Source organism: Mirounga leonina, unplaced genomic scaffold, assembly GCF_011800145.1.
Source record: "Mirounga leonina isolate KUSES-001 unplaced genomic scaffold, KU_Mleo_1.0 Mir_170, whole genome shotgun sequence".
NCBI lineage: Eukaryota > Metazoa > Chordata > Mammalia > Carnivora > Phocidae > Mirounga > Mirounga leonina.
In genome coordinates this window covers 33,434,406-33,455,393 of record NW_023270433.1, presented here as the reverse complement: position 1 = coordinate 33,455,393, position 20,988 = coordinate 33,434,406, and the positions used below count along the sequence as shown (strand labels likewise).

Here is a 20,988-nt window from a genome sequence, read left to right as displayed (position 1 = left end):
AGGAGGGGACACTCCAGCAGAGCCCCTGCCTTATGGAGCTGGCATTCAAAAGGGGGCAGGAAACATCGAATAATCAGCCCCATTACAACAGGGAAGGGCTATGAAAAACAGGAATGTGGTGGCATAAGAATGTACAAGAGGGGAACCTTAGTCCTGAAAGTGCAAGCTGGCTTCCCTGAGAAAGTGACACTGAAGGCCTCCGCAGGGGTGACTAAGTGAAATGGGGGGGGGGTGCTGTGCTGGGGGGGGTGCAGGGGCAAGGGTGGGAGGCCGAGTGAGAGCGGGGAGGTCCCCGCAGCTGAGGGCAGTGACTAAGCAGGGCCCAGATCGGTATCTACAGAATTAATCTTACAGCGATACACAGAATGGATCGAAGGGAGAGAATTTAGAGAAATCCTATTTTAGCCTCAATTTCTACTTCAAAATCAGCTATGCTCACTGGAAAAAAAGTTCCCCTTGGAAACATCAGAAGCTAAATGGATGAAGTTGGGCACCCGCCTCCGAGATCCAGAGCACCCCGCAGCTCTGCAGGGCTCCCCAGGCCTGCTCCCCATCACACCTGGAGAAACACACCCCCCCACACTCCCCGCACCCTGCGCTTTACGACAGCTGTGGGACAGCTTGCGGCAGGGGGCTAAAATGACGTCGCATCAGATCACATGTATGACACCCTTTCATCAATTCTGAAGTTCAGGATATTCACTTTTATGATGAATTCCAACCCGAAACTGGAGTTTTAGAAGCATGATGGCAATCACTCCCTTACCTACTGGTCCTCATCAGACCGCCTCAACGCTCCCTTGAGACAGGAAGCACCTTAAAATTTCATGTGGAAAGTGTGTAGCTAATATAATTTCAATCTCCTAACAGAAAGGAATAGCTGTGAAGTTAAAAGTAGATATAAACAAACTCAAAAAACACAAACATCCAGATCATTTAGGTTGGGGGTAAACATGACCTGAAGTTATGCTATACCACAGAAATTTATTGATAAACTGATTATACTAAGTTTATACTCAGTAGGGAAAAGTTCACTTCATTTGAGAAAAACCATTAAAACACAAAATGCTTTGCAGTTAAGCTATCTAGAAAGTTAACTTATCTGGAACTCCTCTTGACCAAATAAGATGAATAAATGAAGACTGTTCTACCTACAAAGTTATCAGGTGAAGGTGCTAAAGAGTCATAGTAGTATGCTAAATGTTTGCTCAACAAAAAAGACAAACTTAAGCCACAAAAAAGTGCTAGTAACCCTAACCCAACCACAATAGAAGACCAAATAGAATGGACTTAAAAAAAAAAAACAAAAAAAACCCCAACTTTATTCCAAACAATTAGCAAAAGAATGTTAATGACACATTTAACAGGTTTCATTTAAACTCAGTCACAAAACTCAAAAAATATTAAACAAAAACAGCTTTATGTGCTTAACCACTTTTAATAATGAAACTTAAAAAAAACCCCAAAACCCCAAAAACATGTAGACTCCCCCACAATCTGGGAGCCATTTAGGCAAGCAAATACTTATTAAACAAAAAGACAGCATTAAAAATGAAAACTCTTCAAATTTAAGGAGAACGCCTGTTAAGTCTTTGATAGGCATTTATACATACAAGAAAACAAAGAATATTTTAACTTAAAGGAGATCAAATCTGAGTGCTCACCCTTCCTTCACATGTGATCTCCTGTCTTGCCTTCACTTGGACCGCACACGTCTCCCTCCAGAACTTCAACCGCACTGACCTGCCATTTCCCCCATGGCATGATCGGTGGCCCCAAAGGCCTCTGGGTCCCATTCTGCACACCCTGTCTGCCGCCCATGATTCTGTGTTTGCAGAGCATGAGAATGGAGTATTACCACTGTAATCGAGCTAGGAAATTTCAGGTCTCCAAAGATGATTCTAGATACACAATTCTGTTTTATTGCACAGTTTACAATATATAGCAGGTGATTACATAACCAACCATAAGGTAAGATGAATATTGACTACTGAGACAAAAACATCCACTGTCTCCAAACACAAATGAAACAAAGACACACAAATCTGCCACCTCAGAAAGGTTGTGTTTACTCTGTGATGCAGTCCTGAGGGTTCATACCACCCCAAGCGTGTTAAATAGAGAATCCGTAACACATCTCTGGTGGCATCAGAGATAAAGTGTGGGAGGCAGGGCCGGAAGCTCCCTGTGCTCATAAACCATCTGTGTCACGTATGTAACAGAAAGGCCACTTTTAAAGCTCTTCAGATAGTTATTCGATCACGTCTGCCTTTTCAAAATTACTAGTTCACACTGAAGATAAAAACAAGTGGTTAGAATCTCTTATTAATAACACATTTTGACTTCTTTTAAGGTTCAGACAAAGCTGTTGACTAGCACAAGCAAGTTCTGTTGAATTTTTTTGTCAAATTTAAGAAGTCTATAGGACAACAAAAAACCATCCCTGGTCATGTATTTACAATTTGGTCTCCAAAAGCTGTAAAAAGTGACAAAGAAATCCAAATATATTAGGAGTTAAAAACATTAAAAATATTTGTTTTTAAACACCACAAGTTTGAGATTGCAGAAACCAAAGCATCCCCTTTCAAATTCTCACTTGTATTTCATGAAAGTGCTTTAGAACTTAGGTTATCTGTCACCTCACAGGAGTGTATAATAGACAAAAGGAAGCCCATCCCCAGGGCATGACCCCAGGCTAACTCACCTGCTGCAAGGTGTGGTGGGCCCTGGGCCAAGCACCGCCACTGACCACAGTGCCTTTGTCATTCATTTCGCCAAAACTCAACCCTTTTCAAAGCCAGACTCTATTCAATAAGCCAAAGGATGCTACTCACGTTTATTTGGTGTCAAATCCTTTCTTTCTGAAATCCTCACCTCTGCATCTTGGTTTCCAAAGTAAACTGCCATTTCCAACACAACATTTTCAAGCAGGGCTGTTGTAAAGTTACTGAGCCTCATTACTGCCTGGCAAGTGCTTGATAAAGCTTCCCAATCTTTTATGGTTGGAAGGATGCTTATTTGACCAGTCATACTGCATTTAGAGGTAAACATTTCTTTTGGACTATCTGCCCAGAAACTGAGTAAACTACCAACTGAGACCCTGATTTTATTTTGGTCAGTGTGTGCATATAGTCATATGCAATTACCCAGAATGATGAAAAACTGGTAATAAGAAACCTAACTACTCTGCCATGTCAGATGTTGGCAATCTTAACTACATACTTACAGATGTGGATTTTTAAAAGATTGATAAACTACTTTTCTAGGATGTTTCAAGTTTTATTAATCATTCAATCAGTAAAGAGAGGCATTTTGCTTCATCGATCTGGAAAAAATATTTTAAGAATCTGATTCCTTTGACAAGTTTTTCTGTTACCTAAGGGATGAGTATGCTATCCAGCTTTTACGAACTAGTAGCATTTAAAATTAATCCTCCAAATATCTTTATCTCAAACTCTCTTACTGTTTTAATGATAAAATGATAAAACTGGGTTCCCAAAATGTAAAAATCCTAATAGAGGTCTCTATTTCCAAGAGTCAAATAAAAAAGCTAACACTGGGGTGAAAGCTATCCTGAGATTTGTTTTTTCCCCTTCTGTAATGCTTAGGAGAGAGAAATCTAGAATCCTGTTAATATACTTCCAAAATACAATTTTATGGAAGTGTTTTTTTTTTTTTTAAGGAGAGTTTTAAGAAAACAGGATACTTCAATACGACAAACTATGACTCAAAGAAAAAACACTCCCCAAACTCCCAAAGCTCTTCCTGAAGTTGGCAACAATTAATCAAAAAAACTGAATTAACCAGTTTGCAATTAATGTGAAATTTCACAGGAAGAAATGCCTACAATGAAAAGTCTCCCTATGTTTTGGCAATGAAATAAGTGAAATTAACATAAGGACATTTGGGGAGGGTTTAAGATCACATTCAGAACTAAACACAAAACCTTGCAACCTAGATAGCAAAATGGGAGCTTTGACTAGCTGCTTGGTTCTGCCACACCATGCCTGAATAGTCTAGATAATGACTATCCCAACAGGTACTTAGTTTCAAAACTAATACAAGCAATTTACCATAAAAAGCCTACACTTAATAAGCTGTTCTGCTCCTCTGTTCTTTGTCCTACATGTACATGCTTATGTTTAACGAAGACTACCCTCTGCAACTCCTAAAAGCAGAGAAGCAAGAAATGGAGCAAGAGAAGGAAGCCTGAGAATTCATGAAGCTCTAAGAGCCTTTTCTCTGGCTGGTCATGGCCACTGACATTTCAATACAGATGATTTACTGAAGACTTTTGGGAAAAAGAATCATACCTTGGCCATTAGTTTCCCTTGTCAAAAGCAGTCAAATAGACAGCTATTAACGAGGCAATTAGCCTAAAGTTCTCAGATAATAATGAAAAAACAAAACCAAAAACCCCTTTCATCTTCCTATTAGAACCTTTTATTCTGAATTTGTTGGTGCTTCACGAAAACAGCTTTGCCCATAATTCACTGTGCCCTGAACTTCTGACACCAACTTGTATTTCGCCAATTAGGAACAAGGCCAAACTGCATTCTTCTTAGGTCTATTCAGTTAATAAATGGCACTTAACTGAGGGTTTCTTTCATACAATCTTTAACAAGAACTCGTAAGTTGCATTGATTATGCCCCAAGAGATGAGGGACCGATGGTAATTCAGGTGAGCACCTCTAAAAAGATTCGTCAGCTTCCTGTCCCGCTCTAGCCAAATTTTCTGGAAAACCTTGGGAAAAGACTGAAACTCCCCACCAATCTGAGACTGCATGCGAGTTTTCACAACATTAACTGGGAAAAACAAGATTCCCAACATGGCCCCCAACAGACCTCCACAGATAAAATCATTGACCAAATGCGCGCTGTGAGTTGTTGCGGTAGGCAGATGCTCCTTAATGGGACCTCGAAGGCCAAAGAAAAGGACATTGCTGAATCCATTACGGAAAAGAACAGGTACCAAGCCTCGATAATACTCTCTAATTCCGTGGCATCTGAGTGCCTTGAAAGCATGGTAAGTGTTTGTAAATTTGTCATGATGCTTGTGGTCTTGAAGCAATGTCTGAACTCTTTCCAATGGAGTGAAAATTGCTTCTGTTGTCCCTGCAAGGACTGCGGCCACACTGCGGGTCGCAAACTCAGGGGTACTGATGTGCTTTCGGAGAAGGCAAGATAAGTCCTCGTACAGCCCAAACATAAGCGCCAACGTAGTTGTCTTCTGCATCAGTGGGGGAAGGATCCCGCGGTACAAGTTTCGAAAGCCATCCCTCCGCAACTGGAGCACCGCGTCCCGGGTTTTGAGTCCATACAGCTGCTGCCGAAAGAGCACCTTCTGAATGGGAAATGTGATTGCTACGTTGTTGAAAGCCGCACAGCAGCCGCACAAGTAATGCTTCATTTCACCAACATTTGCGATATGAGGTGACAGATCTTGTTTTGAAGAGGTCAGGATGGGCGGCCTCTTTTCATGAGCTTCTGAATCCACCATGTTGCTTAAGATCTTTCTTCTTCATGAAGGATACTTTTAACCTACAAGTAACAAAACGACAGTAGTAGCTAAGCCATTATATACGGGGCTAAACACGTGGAATTTTTCCTTATTTCCTTAACCCTTTAATTTCTGGACACTATTACATTTTCCCCGTTAGACTACATCAGCAGTTGTTACAGTATTATCAGAGGGCCCCTTGAGGTCCCCAAGACCCTTGCAGGGGTCCAGGAGGTCCTTCCTTTTCCAGCCACGTACCTGTGTGAAGCTGGATTTTCTGCATCTACTTTAACCAGAACTTCTCACCACAGACACAATGCAGACGCAGATCTTTTATGCCAGACATTACAAAGACCTGCAAAACTGGAAAACAAGCTCTCCTCAGTAATTTTTTGGAAAATAGTTATTTTTCATGAAAATGTGTTATCTACGTTAACGTGTTATTTTAAAGCAAGTGAGGGGCGCCTGGTGGCTCAGTCAGTTGAGCGGGTTGAGTGTCTGACTCTTGATTTCGGCTCATGTCACAATCTCAAGGTCGTGGAATCAGTCCCTGCATCTAGCTCTGCGTTCAGGGTGGAATCTGCTTGTCCCTCTCCTTCTCCCCTCTCCCATGCAATTTATCTTTAAAATAAATATATAAATATAGTTAATTAATATTTTTAAATTTTGATTTCTAAGACCAGAAATACTAATTCACATAAAGGCTCTTTAGGGTCCACAGTAATTTTTAGGTGTAAAGGGGTCCTGAGACCAAAATATTTGAGAACTACTGGACTAGTTCATACGTACTATACTACATAATGGTATATACCATTATCCTTCCAAAAAAGATTCAAAGTCCTCCCTTGAGAAATAAAAGAGCAAAACATGCATTCATTCATTCTGTTCACTAACACTTAGTGTCTACTCTGGACTAGGCCCTCTGCCAAGTGCTAGAGATTCAAGAGCAAGGAACTCATGGGGCATCTGGGTGACTCAGTCAGTTAAGCATCTGCCTTCAGCTCAGGTCATGATCCTGGCACCCTGGGATCGAGCCTAACATTGGGCTTCCTGCTCAGCAGGGAGTCTGGCTTCTCCCTTTCCCTCTGCCCCTCACCCCAGCTCGTGCTCTCTCAAATAAAAATCTTAAAAAAAAAAAAAAAAAAAAAAGCAAGGAACTCACAATTTAACAGGAGACTGCCAAGGTAAACAAAAACACCTCAGTGTGAATACCTTGTATGACAAATATGTGCTATGGATAAGGGACACTGAGCATGTACTTTGGGAGGTAGAGACTGGAAGAACAGGGTCAAGGGAGGCCTGCAGGTATGTATTATACACTGTATTTTCACATATTTAACTCTCAAAACAACTCCATCAAATAAATGCGGTTTTCCCAGTTTTACCAATGAAAAAAACAACACTCTCTCCTTTGTCTGAGGTACAGAAAATAACTGGTGGGGCTGGCATTGTAAGTCTGTCTGGCTGCAGGGCACATGTTCCCATGGTCATACCGAAGCATGGCAGTGACTTTGGGAGGCTGCCCTTGACAAAGTGGCTGCATGAGACTGCTAAAGATTTGAAGCCTAAATATACAGGCTTAGCCCACCGAGTAACACTAAGGTAAAGTCCTTCCCTAGAACATACCTGCATCCTTAAAATGACAAAGGCTACCCCTTGCCAGGCAACTAAGTCTGGTTTTCTCCAAAGGATCCAAATAGTTGGATCATCCAGGACAATCCTACAGCCCAGAAATAACCTTTATTGGGGGACTACATGGCAATTTTATTGTATCTTAGATATAACAGGCTAAATTTTTTTTTTAAGGGATCTCTATACCCAACATGGCACTCAAACTCACTACCCCAAGATCAAGAATCACACGTTCCACCAACTAAGCTGGTTAGGTGCCCCAACAGGCTAAATATTTTTAAGTTGATTTTAATTCCTCAATAGCACAACACCACATTCATGAGACCACTCAACAAAAAATTAAATAACCCGATTAAAAATGAGCAAAGGACTTGAACAGCCATTTCTCCAAAGGAGATATACAAGAAGATATGGGACTCTACTTATCTTTTATGCCAGACATGAAAGAAACCTACAAAACTGTAAAACAGGAGTGCCTGGGTGGCTCAGTTGGTTAAGTGGCTGGCTTCAGCTCAGGTCACAAAGGTCATGATCCTGGGGTCCTGGGGTCAAGCCCCGCATCGTCAGGCTCCCTGCTCAGTGGGGAGTCTGCTTCTCCCTCCCTCCTCCACCCCCTCCCCCGCTTCTTGCTTTCTCTCCCTCTCTCTCTCTCTCAAATAAATGAAATCTAAAAAACAACAAAAACAGGGTGCCTGGGTGGCTCAGATGGTTAAGCGTCTGCCTTCGGCTCAGGTCATGATCCCAGGGTCCTGGGATCGAGCCCCACATCGGGCTCCCTTCTCCTTGGGAGCCTGCTTCTCCCTCTGCCTCTTTGTCACGAATAAATAAAAAATAAAATAAATAAAATATAAAAATAAACAAAAACAAAAAACACCAAAAAAACTGTAAAACACACTCAGATGCCAACAAGCATATGAAAAGATGCTCAACTTCAATCAAAAGAGAAATACAAATCAAAACCACAATGAGATCATCTCACCCATTAGGATAGTTACTATTTAAAAAAAAAAAACAAAACAAAAACAGAAAATAACAAGTGTTGGTGGAGATGTGGAGGAGAATCCCTGCTCACTGTTGGTGAGAATACACAATGCTGCAGCCACTAAACACAGAATGGCAATTCTACAAAAACTTACAATAGAACAAACATGTGATTCAGCGGTCCCACTTCTAGGTATGTATCTGTTAAGAATTGAAAGCAGGGTCTCAAAAGGCACGTGCACATCCACAGCAGTGCTTTTCACAATAGCCAAGAGGTGGAAGCGACACAAATGTCCACTGACGGATGAATGGTTAAACAAGACGTGGTATGGATACATACAATGGAATACTATGTGGCCTTAAAAAGGAAGGAAATCCTGTCACGTGCTAGGACGTGGGTGAACCCCGAGGACATTAAGTAAAAGAAGCCAATCAAAAAGGACAAATATTGTATGATTTCAGTTATATAAAGTACATAAAGTAGTCAAAATCAGAGACAGAAAGTAGAACGGTAGTTGCCAGGGGCTTGGGGAAGGAGGAACAGGGAGTTATTGCTTAATAGGTGTATGAACTGCTGAGCATTCAGGACAAAAGATGTTAAAATGTAATCACTATAAAGTACAGTGCAGAGCTGAAGCACAGAAAAGAATCAGAAAGAATCAATTCCTGGGGAGCTTGTATCTACAGGAGCCATAGATAGGTAACATCAAATATGGAACACACATCTGCAACAATAATTTTCCCTTTTGGGAGTACAGCCTAGGGAAAAAGTTACTCATACAAGATGTACACAAAGACTGAACTACAACAGTCGCAACAATGCTCTTGAGAAGTACTGAATAAAAATTAAGTGCTCAACAGTAAAGGGCCCACTGAATAAATGAAGATGTATCCACCTGATGGGATGTCATACAGATATCAAAAATAAGAGTATTGGGGTGCCTGGGTGGCTCAGTCGGTTAGTCTGCCTTCAGCTCAGGTCATGATCTCAGGGTCCTGGGATGGAGCCCCGTGTCAGGCTCCCTGCTCAGTGCGGAGTCTGCTCCTCCCTCTCTCTCTCTCCCCCACATAAATAAAATCTTTAAAAAAATGTTTTTTCTGTTTCATTCAGACTTATAGGATAACACTGTCAAGAAGACCTTCATTTACTTTTGTTGGGGATTTCTTCCTCTTTGCCTGCTTTTACACTGACCTATTAGCAAACTAAGAAAATTAAATTCAACCCACTTATTCAAAGGCACTGCCCTACAAGTCAGAGATTAGAGATAAACGGGAACCCTGGCTTCAGGGGAGATAAGACATGCAAACAATTGGACTACAGGGTGATAAATGCACGCACGTTCCGCGCAAGGTGTATAAAGGCCCCGCAGAGAAAGGGGTCATTAGCTAGCTGTCTGGAGACAATGACAGAGCAGGATAGGACCTGTGGGCAAACAGGGTGAAGCACATTCCGCTAAGGGCGGCGGCACAGGCTGCGGTGTAGGTCCTGTGTCAGAGCAGCAGGGTCGCATTCTCGAGGAATTATTCGAATACGTTCCGCTCGAGCAGAATGTGGGGGGAAGATGGGTGGGTGGCAGAGGAGGATGGGGAACCAAGCTTGGACCGGCGTTACGAGAGACCCTCAGGAGGATCCCAAGACACTCTGATGTACTGCATACTATTCTTTTCCTTTCTCATGTGAAGCAAATGCAAACAAGCTATTTTCCTTAAGTATGTCACACCAGGGTCTGTGTGTCCTCTTCCCACAAGACAGACTACACCAGGAAAATCAACATTGAACACTCTGGCCCGAAGTCTGTTTTGCTGGAGTTCCAGCTGGCTTCCTCCATGTTTCTATTAGAAAAGATAAACTTGGAAACCACTGCAGCCCGAACTCTGTGGGAAGGAAGGTCCTGAAGGGGTCAGGAAACTTTCCTCGCCACTAAGTTGCCTGGTTGTACCGACAGAACCCGAATGTGCCAGGGGTGCTTTCTTTCACTGCCAGCCCCCACAGGCAGGGGAGCCACACCACCTCTGGGCATCGCTCTGTTCATGAAGAACATGCTCTCCCCTTTGGCAGAGCGCTGGGTAAGCAGCAGGACTTACAGCTGAAATCTGCTCAGCACCATCATGAATCGGTTTAAAGGGGCAGGAAAAACTGTTACCCGGCGTTCTGAAAATGTGTTCCTCTGCAATGTAAATCATCAAAGTAAGGCCTGGCTCAGAGACACGAAGTATTTCTAACCTTGGCAGGTATTAGAATAGTTATATGAAATCACCTGGATGCTCGACTCAGAGATGCCAGATTCCTTGGAGTTGGGCTGCTTGTAGATCCAATAAAACAACGAATGAGTCATTTCAATAAAAATTCATAAAAGAAGCGTATTACTTTCTTAGGAAAAAAACTGACACGTTAAAAATAAACATTTAAAAAAGATTTTTTTTTTTAAGCGAAAACAAAATTCTAAATCAATTAAATATACAGACATCTCCCCTCTCCAAGCTCACTGCCCTAGCTCAGGGCTCTCTGTGTCTAGCCTGACTGTGGGAAAGCCTCTTTACCAGTCAGCCTGCCACCAGTGACACTCACAATGCATTCTGGAACCTTCTAATAACAGCATGGAGATACCCCCGTATTTTGTATGATTGTATAGTATTCTAACAATTGGACATATTATATGTAATTTATTCTCTTATTTTAGTCCCTGTTTTTTGTTTACGTTTAGCTTTTTCCTTTTTTTCTCAAAGAATTCTGCATTGGGCAACCTTGTACCTACACCTTGCTGGGGTGAACTCTGGCAAGTTTATCTGTAGGATAAATCTTTAGAATGGCATTGCTGGCTCAAAGAGTAATACATTTTAATTTGATAGCTACTCCAAACTGCCCCCAGAAAACTAATGAGGATTTATACTTCCATTACGTGTATGCCAGTACCCAGGTCCCCCATCACTTCCTGCACCATCTCAGGGGTAAAAAACTGCATTCTGTCATTTAAAATTTTTGATTAAACTACAGCATTTTGGGGCACCTGGGTGGCTCAGTTGGTTAATAAGCGTCTGCCTTCAGCTCAGGTCATGATCCCAGTGTCCTGGGATCGAGCCCCATGTCAGGCTCCCTGCTCAGTGGAGGGGCCTGCTTAAAAAAATAAACTACAGGGACGCCTGGGTGGCTCAGTTGGTTAAGCAACTGCCTTCGGCTCAGGTCATGATCCTGGAGTCCCGGGATCGAGTCCCACATCGGGCTCCCTGCTCGGCGGGGAGTCTGCTTCTCTCTCTGACCCTCCCCCCCTCATTCTCTATCTCATTCTCTCTCTCAAATAAATAAATAAAATCTTAAAAAAAAAAAAAACAAACTACAGTATTTTTTCATTTTTGACCATTTGAATTTCTTTTACTATAAATTTTCATGTTACCCATATTTCTAATAGGCAGAAAAACCTTTTCTGATTTGTAAAATTTTTTCATATATGAAGAAAATCATTCCTGGTTCTTTTAATCAAACTGTGGCAAATACTTTCCCTACTTTATCATTTTTGTGATACTGAAGTTCTTAATTTGGATAGTAAATCTATGATCTTGGCTTCTAGGCTTTATAATGTCCTCAGAAGGCCCTCATTACTCTAAAAGTATGAACGAGTAATCCATGCTTCCCTCTACAACCTTCATAGTTTCATTTACCAGCCATACTGTAATCTCTCTGGAATTTCAGCATAAGGAGGCAAAGAGAAAAGCTTGCCTATGAAAGTGACCGGTGAGCATCATCCAAATGCCCGTGGCCATGTGCATGTATGTCTACACGGGCTCTGCTCCGCCAGCAGCCCAGCGCTTCTCGAGTGCCAACCTGCTCTGACCTGCTACGGCGGTATGACGCGTGTCACCATCTCATAGGGCTTCCCCATACTCTTCTGAGAACCACTGGTTTTCCTGGCTATTACGCTTTTCCTGGTAAACTCTAGTGTATCTCTGTCATATTCTTCCCCCAAATCTTGTTGGTATCTTACAGAGAAAGTAACTTCATAGATAAATGTAAAGACCTCTCACTTTTCCAAAATTAAACCATACTTTACAGGAATATGATGTCTTCCTATTTATTTGTCTTTTTACAAACCTCAGTAGCATTTAAAAAATTTTTCATACAGATCTTGAATATTTTTATTTTTTTTTTTTTTAAGATTTGAGAGAGAGAGAGCATGCAGCACCAGCAGGGGGAGCGGCAGAGGGAGAAGGAGAGAAGCAGACTCCCCACTGAAAGCAGAGCCCTAGACAGGGCATGATCTCAGGACTCTGAGATCATGACCTGAGCAGAAATCAAGAGACAGAGGCTTTACTGACTGAGGCACCCAGGCACCCCCAGATCTTGAATATTTCTTTTCTTTTTTTTAGATCTTGAATATTTCTTATGCCTAGGTATTTTATCTTTTTAGTTGCTATTATGAATGGGCCGTTTCCTTCCAATTAATTTTCAAACTGCCTTTTGTCTGCATATGAAAAAGCTACCAATTCTTGTATATTAAGGTTAGAACCAGCCAACTTACCAAATCCTCTTGTAATTTCTCAGTTTTTTGGACTGCTTTGCTTTAGCTTCCACTATATAAAATACCACAAATAATTTTGAATTCTCCACTATAATACGTATCTTTCTTCTATCTTATTAGATTCACAAATATTTCCTGAACAAAACTAAATTATAATAATAGTGAATATCCGGGGCGCCTGGGTGGCTCAGTTGGTTAAGCGACTGCTTCGGCTCAGGTCATGATCCTGGAGTCCCGGGATCGAGTCCCGCATCGGGCTCCCTGCTCGGCAGGGAGTCTGCTTCTCCCTCTGACCCTCCTCCCTCTCAGGCTCTCTGTCTCAAATAAATAAATAAAATCTTAAAAAAAAAAAAATTAAAAAAATAAAATAATAGTGAATATCCTTATAATTTTCTTGATACTTATGGGAACTTTGCTAGAAATTACTATTAAGCATGACACTGGCTTTTGGGGTGAGAAACAGGAAGCTGTCATCAGAGTATTCATAATCCAAGTCCTAGTAGTTTCAAGTTTACACAGGGAAATAGATCATCATGACACAAAAATGTTTACTGAACTGGCCCCTAGAAAATCTGTACTCCTTTAAGTAACCTTCCCTGTTCACCATCTATCCCTACCCACCTTTAGGATTGTGCTGCAAATACGAGGTAAAGCACGTCTTTCCAGCACTATCACATAATTTCATCAGATAAATTACATTAAAAACCCCAAAACTTCATTCTGCATTCATTCTAAGAATTAGTATATCTTCAATTATAATGTAAGCCCCATCCCCCTGCTATTTACTAGGAAATTATGTTTGCCATTAAAACTGCATTCCATTTTTCTAATACTAATGATCAACTGATAAGGGCTTAGAGAGTTTTCAAACATGGGAAGGGAGTACACATTTATTCCTGTTTTACTGCAAGTCAACCACCTTCAACCCCTCCTACCACCACTAAATCAGGAACTTTGGTCAAATGCTTTTAAGGAGCTACTGAGATGATCACATGAATACTGGAGACAGAACCAGTGTAACATTTACGAGTTGCAGCTAATACCCTCAATTCAAATCCTGGCTCCACCACTATCCACTGTGTGACCTTCAAGTTCCTCAATGTCTCTATGGCTTAATTTCCTCATTTATACGGGAAGGATGTTACCTACCTCATAGGTTGGCTCAGTTATTTGAGTTACTACTAGTATAGCATCCCGGAGAGTAGTCTAGAGCACTAGAGGTGCTCAACAAGGATGACCTATTATTATTCACTAATGTATTTATTTGGTATATACATTAGCATTATTTCTTGTTAATTACTTGCCCTTATAATAAGGGTATGAATCCTCCTTGGCCATGGTGAAATATTTTTTTTTAATATATCGCTAGATACCATTTTGCTAATATTTTAAAATTTCACATCACTGGAACATACCAAATTTTCAATTTTAATACTATCTTCATGCCAAGTTCAGGCATCAATGTTCTATTGACTTTGTAAAAACAATCTATCACTTTTCCTTCCTGATGCTGGTAAACAATTTAAACCTTATCAAAATTACCTTTTCCTTCAAAGTTAAAGGAATTCACCTGTAACACCATCTGGGCCTGGTGTTTGGGGGGATGGTAGCTTTTTGATAACTTTCTCAATTTCTTCCATTGTTACTGGTCTGTTAGGTTCTTTCTTCTGCAGTCAATTTTGATACTGGATTTCCTTTAAAAAAAAAAAAGTTCTGGTTGACTTATATAGTCTTATACAGTACTTGTTTTTAAAAAATACTTCTAGTCTTGTGTACTTACGTTCCCTTTTTTCTTGAGCAGGGTAGCCAGTTTGTCAAATTTACATTCCTCTCATCCCAGAAAAAAAAACCAGCTGTTGAAGTTACCAGTTTTACTATTTGCAGTTTTTAAATTTGCTTTTCCTCTTTATCTCTTTTCTCCTGTTTTGTCTAGGTTTATAGTATTCTAATTTCTTGAGTTAGATGCTTATTTTTATTTATTCTGTTTCATAATTTTGAGTGTTTAAGGTGATGTATTTTCCTTTGAGCAAAACTTTTTAATATTACTTTTTAAGATACTCTGTGGAGAATCTTGGTCTAATTGATGGTTGCCTCATCATCTGCATCATCTTGACATAGTAGCTTTGATTTGGGATTATATGTGCCCAGCTCCAGAATCCAAACCTGTTTTGGCTTTGTGTGTCTTATCATATCCTTTATTTATGCTCAGGAGAAGAGCATCTTTCTGGTGGCCCACAGGAAGATCATACAAGGATGGATCCTAGTATCTGGCAACTGTCCTCCAGTCTCAAAAGATTTGATAAATACACCCTGAAGCTGACCTTCATTAGTGGGAGAATAAAGCAGGAGCGGCAAGCCAAGTACGCTAAGTCCATTACTAAGTTTTTTGACCACAACAAGACAATGGTAAGAGAAGTATACAAACCTGAAATATCCAGGCACCATGACGGTCTTGCCACAGAAAGAATCAAATAAAATAGCCAATGGCAGCCATCTTTCTGCTAGATCATGCTGAAATGCAGGGGGAGGGGGAAAGAGGCAGAGAACTTAAAATGGATAAAGGAATGTTTTTTAAAAGTCCCTGTTTCGTCCTGAAATTTTAGTCCATTCTGGATACAAAGGATCCTCTAGCACAGATATGAGAAGCCATAGTTCTGGTATCTAGCTATAGCCTCCTTGATCTGCTGACTGCATTGTTTTGATTTGCTTTTCTGGAAAAGCATTTTTGCTAAAAGCCATACAGACTTCCTCCTTCCTACATAGCAGTATTTCGGTAGTTTATATAGTATAGCATCGTGCCATGCAGCATATGAAGACTCAATTATTTTTAAGATTTTTTTTTAACTAATCGCTACACCCAACATGAAGCTTGAACCCACAACCCCAAGATCAAGAGTTGCACACTCCACTGAGTCAGCCAAGCACCTTGAACACTCAATTTTTAAAACTGCTAACCTACTGCTGACTTTATTATGTTAATTCCTGTTTCAATAGCAGTTTCCCTTAATTCAGGATACACTTCTTATGTAGGACAGCCTTGCTTCCCCCATCATTTTTGTGGGTATTTATCTGACTTGGGGACAATTGGGGGAAAAAAAAAACAAAAAACCACCCACAGCTTTAATTTGTTTAAAACACACCTCCTTGCCTGTTACATTTTGTGCTCTTAACCAGTTAAAGAAACCAATGGCATTTTTAGTTAAAAAAAAAAAAAAAAAAAAAAAGTTTGAAGATGCTTGAAAAGAAGTTTGCCTGGGTAGAGTTTGATAATTATTAATCACTTAGTCTTCTACATCCTTACTTCTTGCTGTTTCAGCTGACAGACACAAATTTAAGAACTCTTATTAGGACAATTGCCCATCTAAGATTAACCAACATTTTCAAAACAGCTTAGCACACAAATGCTTTATATCTAGGTAATCCTTTGCTCTTCTTCAGAGTCTCAGGACGAAAGAATGATAAAATAACAAGAATACTCTGATTAATGTATATACGATTATATAATATTATGTTGTGACAATTTATGAATGTTAAGAAATTTCATTTACATACTGAATACATAACAATACATTTTAAATTCTGAAGTTACCATCTGCAAACTGTTTAGCAATCTATTGTTCCTTGATAATACAAACTAAGTTATTTGTACACCCTACCAACCAAATTTTGTCCATGTTCACCTTAAATTTTTACAGGAATGATTTACTTCCCAAAATTTTACAAATTAATGTTACTGCAACTAGTTTGTCACAGCTGTTTGTAATAATGGAGACTTATTAAGCAGAAAACTATGGCTAGCAGAAATTAACCGTTTATTGACCCCTATATTTAATGATTTTAAGATATTTTAAGAATATCACTGTATGGGTACCTGGGTGGCTCAGTCGACTGGGTGTCTGCCTTTAGGTCCTGGGATCCAGCCCCGCACTGGGCTCCCTGCTCAGCGGGGAGCCTGCTTCTCCCTCTCCCTCTGCCCCCCCCCAACCTTGTGCACTCTTGCTCTCAAATAAAATCTAAAAAAAAAAAAAAGAACATCACTGTGTATTTAGAGTCTCAAATTTTAAAAAACAGGCCTGTGCATAGAAAAAGGAAGGTCATGAAACCCTCCTAGACTTCACAGATTTAAAACTTTCCTTCTAAATTTTAACCTCTTGAGACTTACGATGTCTTCAAAGAAACCACCGATACACATGTGAAAAGAAGAAAAATAAAGCTTTCCCTCTGGTTTCATCCTACACACCAGGATGGTATGAATAGATTAATTTGGCAACAGAAGTAAGGACTGTGTGCACAGTATTCTGTGGTAATGGAGTTTAGAATTTTATGTTTATTTATACTGTGAACACAGCTAAATTTCTTTACTAAACTGATCTGTATATTTAAATTCCTTAACACGGGGCGCCTGGGTGGCTCAGTCGGTTAAGCGACTGCCTTCGGCTCAGGTCATGATCCTGGAGTCCCGGGATCGAGTCCCGCATCGGGCTCCCTGCTCGGCGGGGAGTCTGCTTCTCCCTCTGACCCTCCTCCCTCTCATGCTCTCTGTCTCTCATTCTCTCTCTCTCAAATAAATAAATAAAATCTTTAAAAAATAAATAAATAAATAAATTCCTTAACACGGGTAATTCTTCGCTATTGCAAAACTTATTTACCATAATTTTAAACTGTTTGCTACCTAAAACACTCAAGCTATCTAAACAGTAAGCAGCACAGTTAATAGGCTGACTTTTAAGCAACTACAAGTATCAAACGTTTGTGGCATAATTAAACAGTGTAAAGTCTAAATACTCGCTGTAATTTACAGCCTACATGGATGAGCAAGACCTAGATGTGATCCCAGCACAAAGGTCTTTGTGCAAAAACTGGGGGTAAGGCAAATGTAATTCTCAAAGATGTGAACTCCCGTAAGTCAGCAGGTCTAAGTCAGCAATCAGAACAAGATCAGTCTGGGTTCCAGGCCTAGTTATGACACTATCTTGTTACTATAGTCAAAGCAAGGTCCTTAATTTAAAAATCCAATTCTCTGGGTTTAATCTATCAAAGGAGAAACCAGATACCTCAACTGAGAGGTAAAAGCTTATCACTTTTTCTTTAGATGCACTAAGGGGGACTCCAGATCCAAAGTGCCTAACCTGTGCTCTGGAAACACTAGGGGACCCACCTGACCAGTTCTAGCACCCTTTGATTTTATTGAATCCTTTCGAAACGAGGGTGGAGGAGGCTCGAACTGACAAGGTCACTACCCACATACTTTCAGGGCTGCTGTTTCACTGCTTACAGGTAGAGAAACAGAGGGTGGGAATTATGACCAGCTGAGTATAGCTGACGGGGCAAAATAAAGGTTATGCCCCAAGGGTAAATATAGCGGAGACATCGACATGCTTGATCGAGGCACGCTTGGTGCTAAATAATCAGTACAGAGACTTACAATGAACAACACCGCCCGCCTGCGCGCCCCCAAAAGCCTTGTACAATTGAGTTTCCCACAACGCGATGCAACATGGTGTCGCAGAATAAGCACTGCCCGGCTGTGGCTCGACTTACCGCCCTCCGGGCGTCCATTTCCCTAATCGGGGATAAAGAGGGGCAGGGGTTGGGTAGGATCACCGAGGCCCCTTCCGTCTCCGACAGCGAACAAGCTCAGGGGGCCCGGAATCCCAGACCCCAGGGGGGCAGAGGCCCTTCCGCTGTCCCAGCGCCGCCCTCCCCGCCCCCCGGTTCGTGCGCGGCGGGAGGCACCTCCCCAGCAGGGGCGCGTCCGAATAAACGCACAGCGTTCTTCGCGGGAAAGGCCCACCCCGCCCGCCAGACGGCGCCCCCCGCCCCGCGAAGCCCCACGACGCCCCGCGAAACCCGGCGGCTGGCGGGAGAGCCCGGGAGCCGCGGGGGCGTAGAACCGACCCTGTGCGGGAGCACCGCCTCCTACGGTTCCCGCGGGTGCGGGCCCCACGCGGGAGGGCGCGCGCGCGGGAGCGACCGGGCGCGACCGGGCGCGCGGAGAGGGTGGGCCCCAGCGGCTGCGCCAGAGGGCCGGGGCAGGGCGGCCTCCTCAGACCCTCCTTCGTGCTTCCGCTCCTCCAACGTACAGGCCGGGGGAAAGCCCGTGCCGCCAGCCCGCGCACTCACCCATCGCAGCGGGCGCCCGGCTCCGCGCCCGGTAGCCGCCAACCCGCAGGTCGGCGAGCCGGCGAGCAGCGGCCGCGCAGGCGCAGACCTTGACCGACCCGGTGCGCGGGGCGTAGCGTGACGCGCTCGTCGCCGCCCGAGCCCGATCACGTGAGGCAGACGTCGCCGCGCCGCCTCCCCTTAGACCCACAGAGTCAGGTGACCCCGACCAGGTTTTCTCGGCCCCGGCGGGGCAGGTGTAGGGTCACCCACACCTGTCGTAAGGCGCTGGGGCGCCACCTACCAGAGCACCGTTCCCTCGGCGCCATACGGTGGCCGTGCCGTGCCACAGCTAGTCAACGCGTTCTCCAGCGTGCAGCCTGAGGGAGTGCCGGTGGGAATGGACAGTCGTGGGTGGCACACGCCAGAAACCTGAAAGTGCCCCGCCTGGTTCCCCCTTGATTTCATCAAACCCTCAAAGTGGCCTTTTGTCAGCAACTGGTACCGCAGGCCACAGAGGAACACTTTTGTATGCTGTAGGACATACAAATCGCTTTTAAAGTCTTTCCTTTCAACCTCTGACAACTTGCAGGTCTTGGACTCTATTGCACTCGGAAATGGAAGGCTTAGGTGGAGTAATAGCTCTGACAATTCTGGGAGTGACCTTGGACAAGTCACTGGTTCCTAAGCCCCAAATCCCTATCTGAAAAATAATGCCTACCTTGCATGCATCCTTTGGCCCTTGTCAGCATCACTAGGAATAATGACGTGACTCTAACTCCTAAACTGAAAGGCACACAACGGGTGTGAGGGGTTGAAGGAAGCGGGTCAGCCTGGAGAGGAGAAGCTCTTCAGGAGGCTCGTGAAGTACGTGTGAAGGACATGCACTTCACTTGGGGTTAGTCCAAGAGGCATTAGTCAGAGATTAGCTCTAGGTGGGTGGCTTTCCCTGCCCACTTGCCCAGACAGCACTTTATAGATACCGACTCCAAAATTTGGTCTGCTTGAGCAGGCCTGTTTAACTGCTGCTTGGGATGTGGGAGACCATGCCCCCTAATTTCAGCTAACTCTCCTGAGGTACCTGCTGTGTGTCGTTGTTCATGCCCAAGTTCTCCTGGGAGATCTTAGAGTCTAATGAGGGATATAAAAACAGAAGACTCTGGAAATTCAGAAGCATCAGGGGCCTTGCCCCTTGAGAGGGAACCAGGGATGGCTTCATAGGGTAGGAGGTGTTTGAACTGGGCCTTGGTTGAATGACTGGAATTTGGACCAGTGGAGAAAGTCACAGTAGCAGGAGATAAGATTGTAAAGGTCAGGTAGTGGGGTCTGATATGCAAATCTCGACTGTCAGAGGCACTTGGCATGTAATTAGTGTGCAGGGATAGATTCAGGGCTCCACAGGATGATGACAAGGCCACACAGTGGTTTGGAATGATAAATTGGGCAACAGTTGGGGAAGGGCATTTGCCTCAAAATTATGTTTGCCCTGTCTTGTGTGAATTCCTGTTCAGATGTATTATTTGAAAAATAAATCAGGCAGGCATCCAGAGTGTTCAGATGCATAAATAATTCATTCCAGATTAGAATAGACTTAGTCTCCTATGGTAAAACCTGAAGAGGAGGAAAAGATTGAAATTAAATATACAGTTGAGGGCGCCTGGGTGGCTCAGTTGGTTAAGTGACTGCCTTCGGCTCAGGTCATGATCCTGGAGTCCCTGGATCGAGTCCCGCATCGGGCTCCCTGCTCGGCAGGGAGTCTGTTTCTCCCTCTGACCCTCCTCCCTCTCATGTGCTCTCTCTCATTCTCTCTCTCTCTCAAATAAATAAGTAAAATCTTTTAAAAAAATAAAAAATATACAGTTGAGACACAATGGACTCAAAGGAGTGAGGAGCTCCCAGGCCAACAGGAACACGCGTGTTTGGAGCTGTGCCAGTCTGTTTCTCTCATGCTGCAGGCCATGGTGCAGGCCTCTGCCCCTCCAGCTCTTAGTTCCTGGTCAGAAACCCCTAGGCCCTTAACTGGCTCTTCTTGGACATATGAAGGTTGGAACTCAAAACCTTCTCTTTTCTGATTCAGGATTCATCATAAAGTTAGCCTTTCATTTTTCTGTCCTCATCTACCAATTCTTTCATTCTTCAGCCTCTTAAATTTTTCTCCATACCTCTAGCCTCCATATCAGCTGTCAGATAAGATCCTAGAGGATATTAGAACCTACCTTTGATCATCTCACTCCTCCGGGTAAGAACCTCCAGTGGTTT

General features: G+C 42.7%; 1 protein-coding gene across 8 annotated transcripts; it reads right to left on the bottom strand.

Moving 5' to 3' along the window:
• Positions 1-1,899: 1,899 nt before the first annotated feature.
• Positions 1,900-18,857, bottom strand: SLC25A51 (solute carrier family 25 member 51). 8 transcript variants are annotated; one of them, XM_035016269.1, is made up of 6 exons: positions 18,751-18,857; positions 15,053-15,138; positions 14,170-14,321; positions 10,372-10,416; positions 5,759-5,863; positions 1,900-5,541 (listed from the first exon to the last, which is right to left on the bottom strand). In XM_035016269.1, the coding sequence occupies exon 6, from the start codon at positions 5,498-5,500 to the stop codon at positions 4,607-4,609; it is 894 nt and encodes a 297-aa protein (XP_034872160.1). In that variant the 5' UTR covers positions 5,501-5,541; positions 5,759-5,863; positions 10,372-10,416; positions 14,170-14,321; positions 15,053-15,138; positions 18,751-18,857; the 3' UTR covers positions 1,900-4,606. The 8 variants fall into 8 exon arrangements, with proteins under 8 accessions (XP_034872160.1, XP_034872159.1, XP_034872163.1 ...); XM_035016268.1 differs by lacking the exon at positions 18,751-18,857 and adding an exon at positions 16,499-16,541; XM_035016272.1 differs by lacking the exon at positions 18,751-18,857 and adding an exon at positions 16,499-16,541 and having other exon boundaries at positions 10,372-10,413.
• Positions 18,858-20,988: the final 2,131 nt, after the last annotated feature.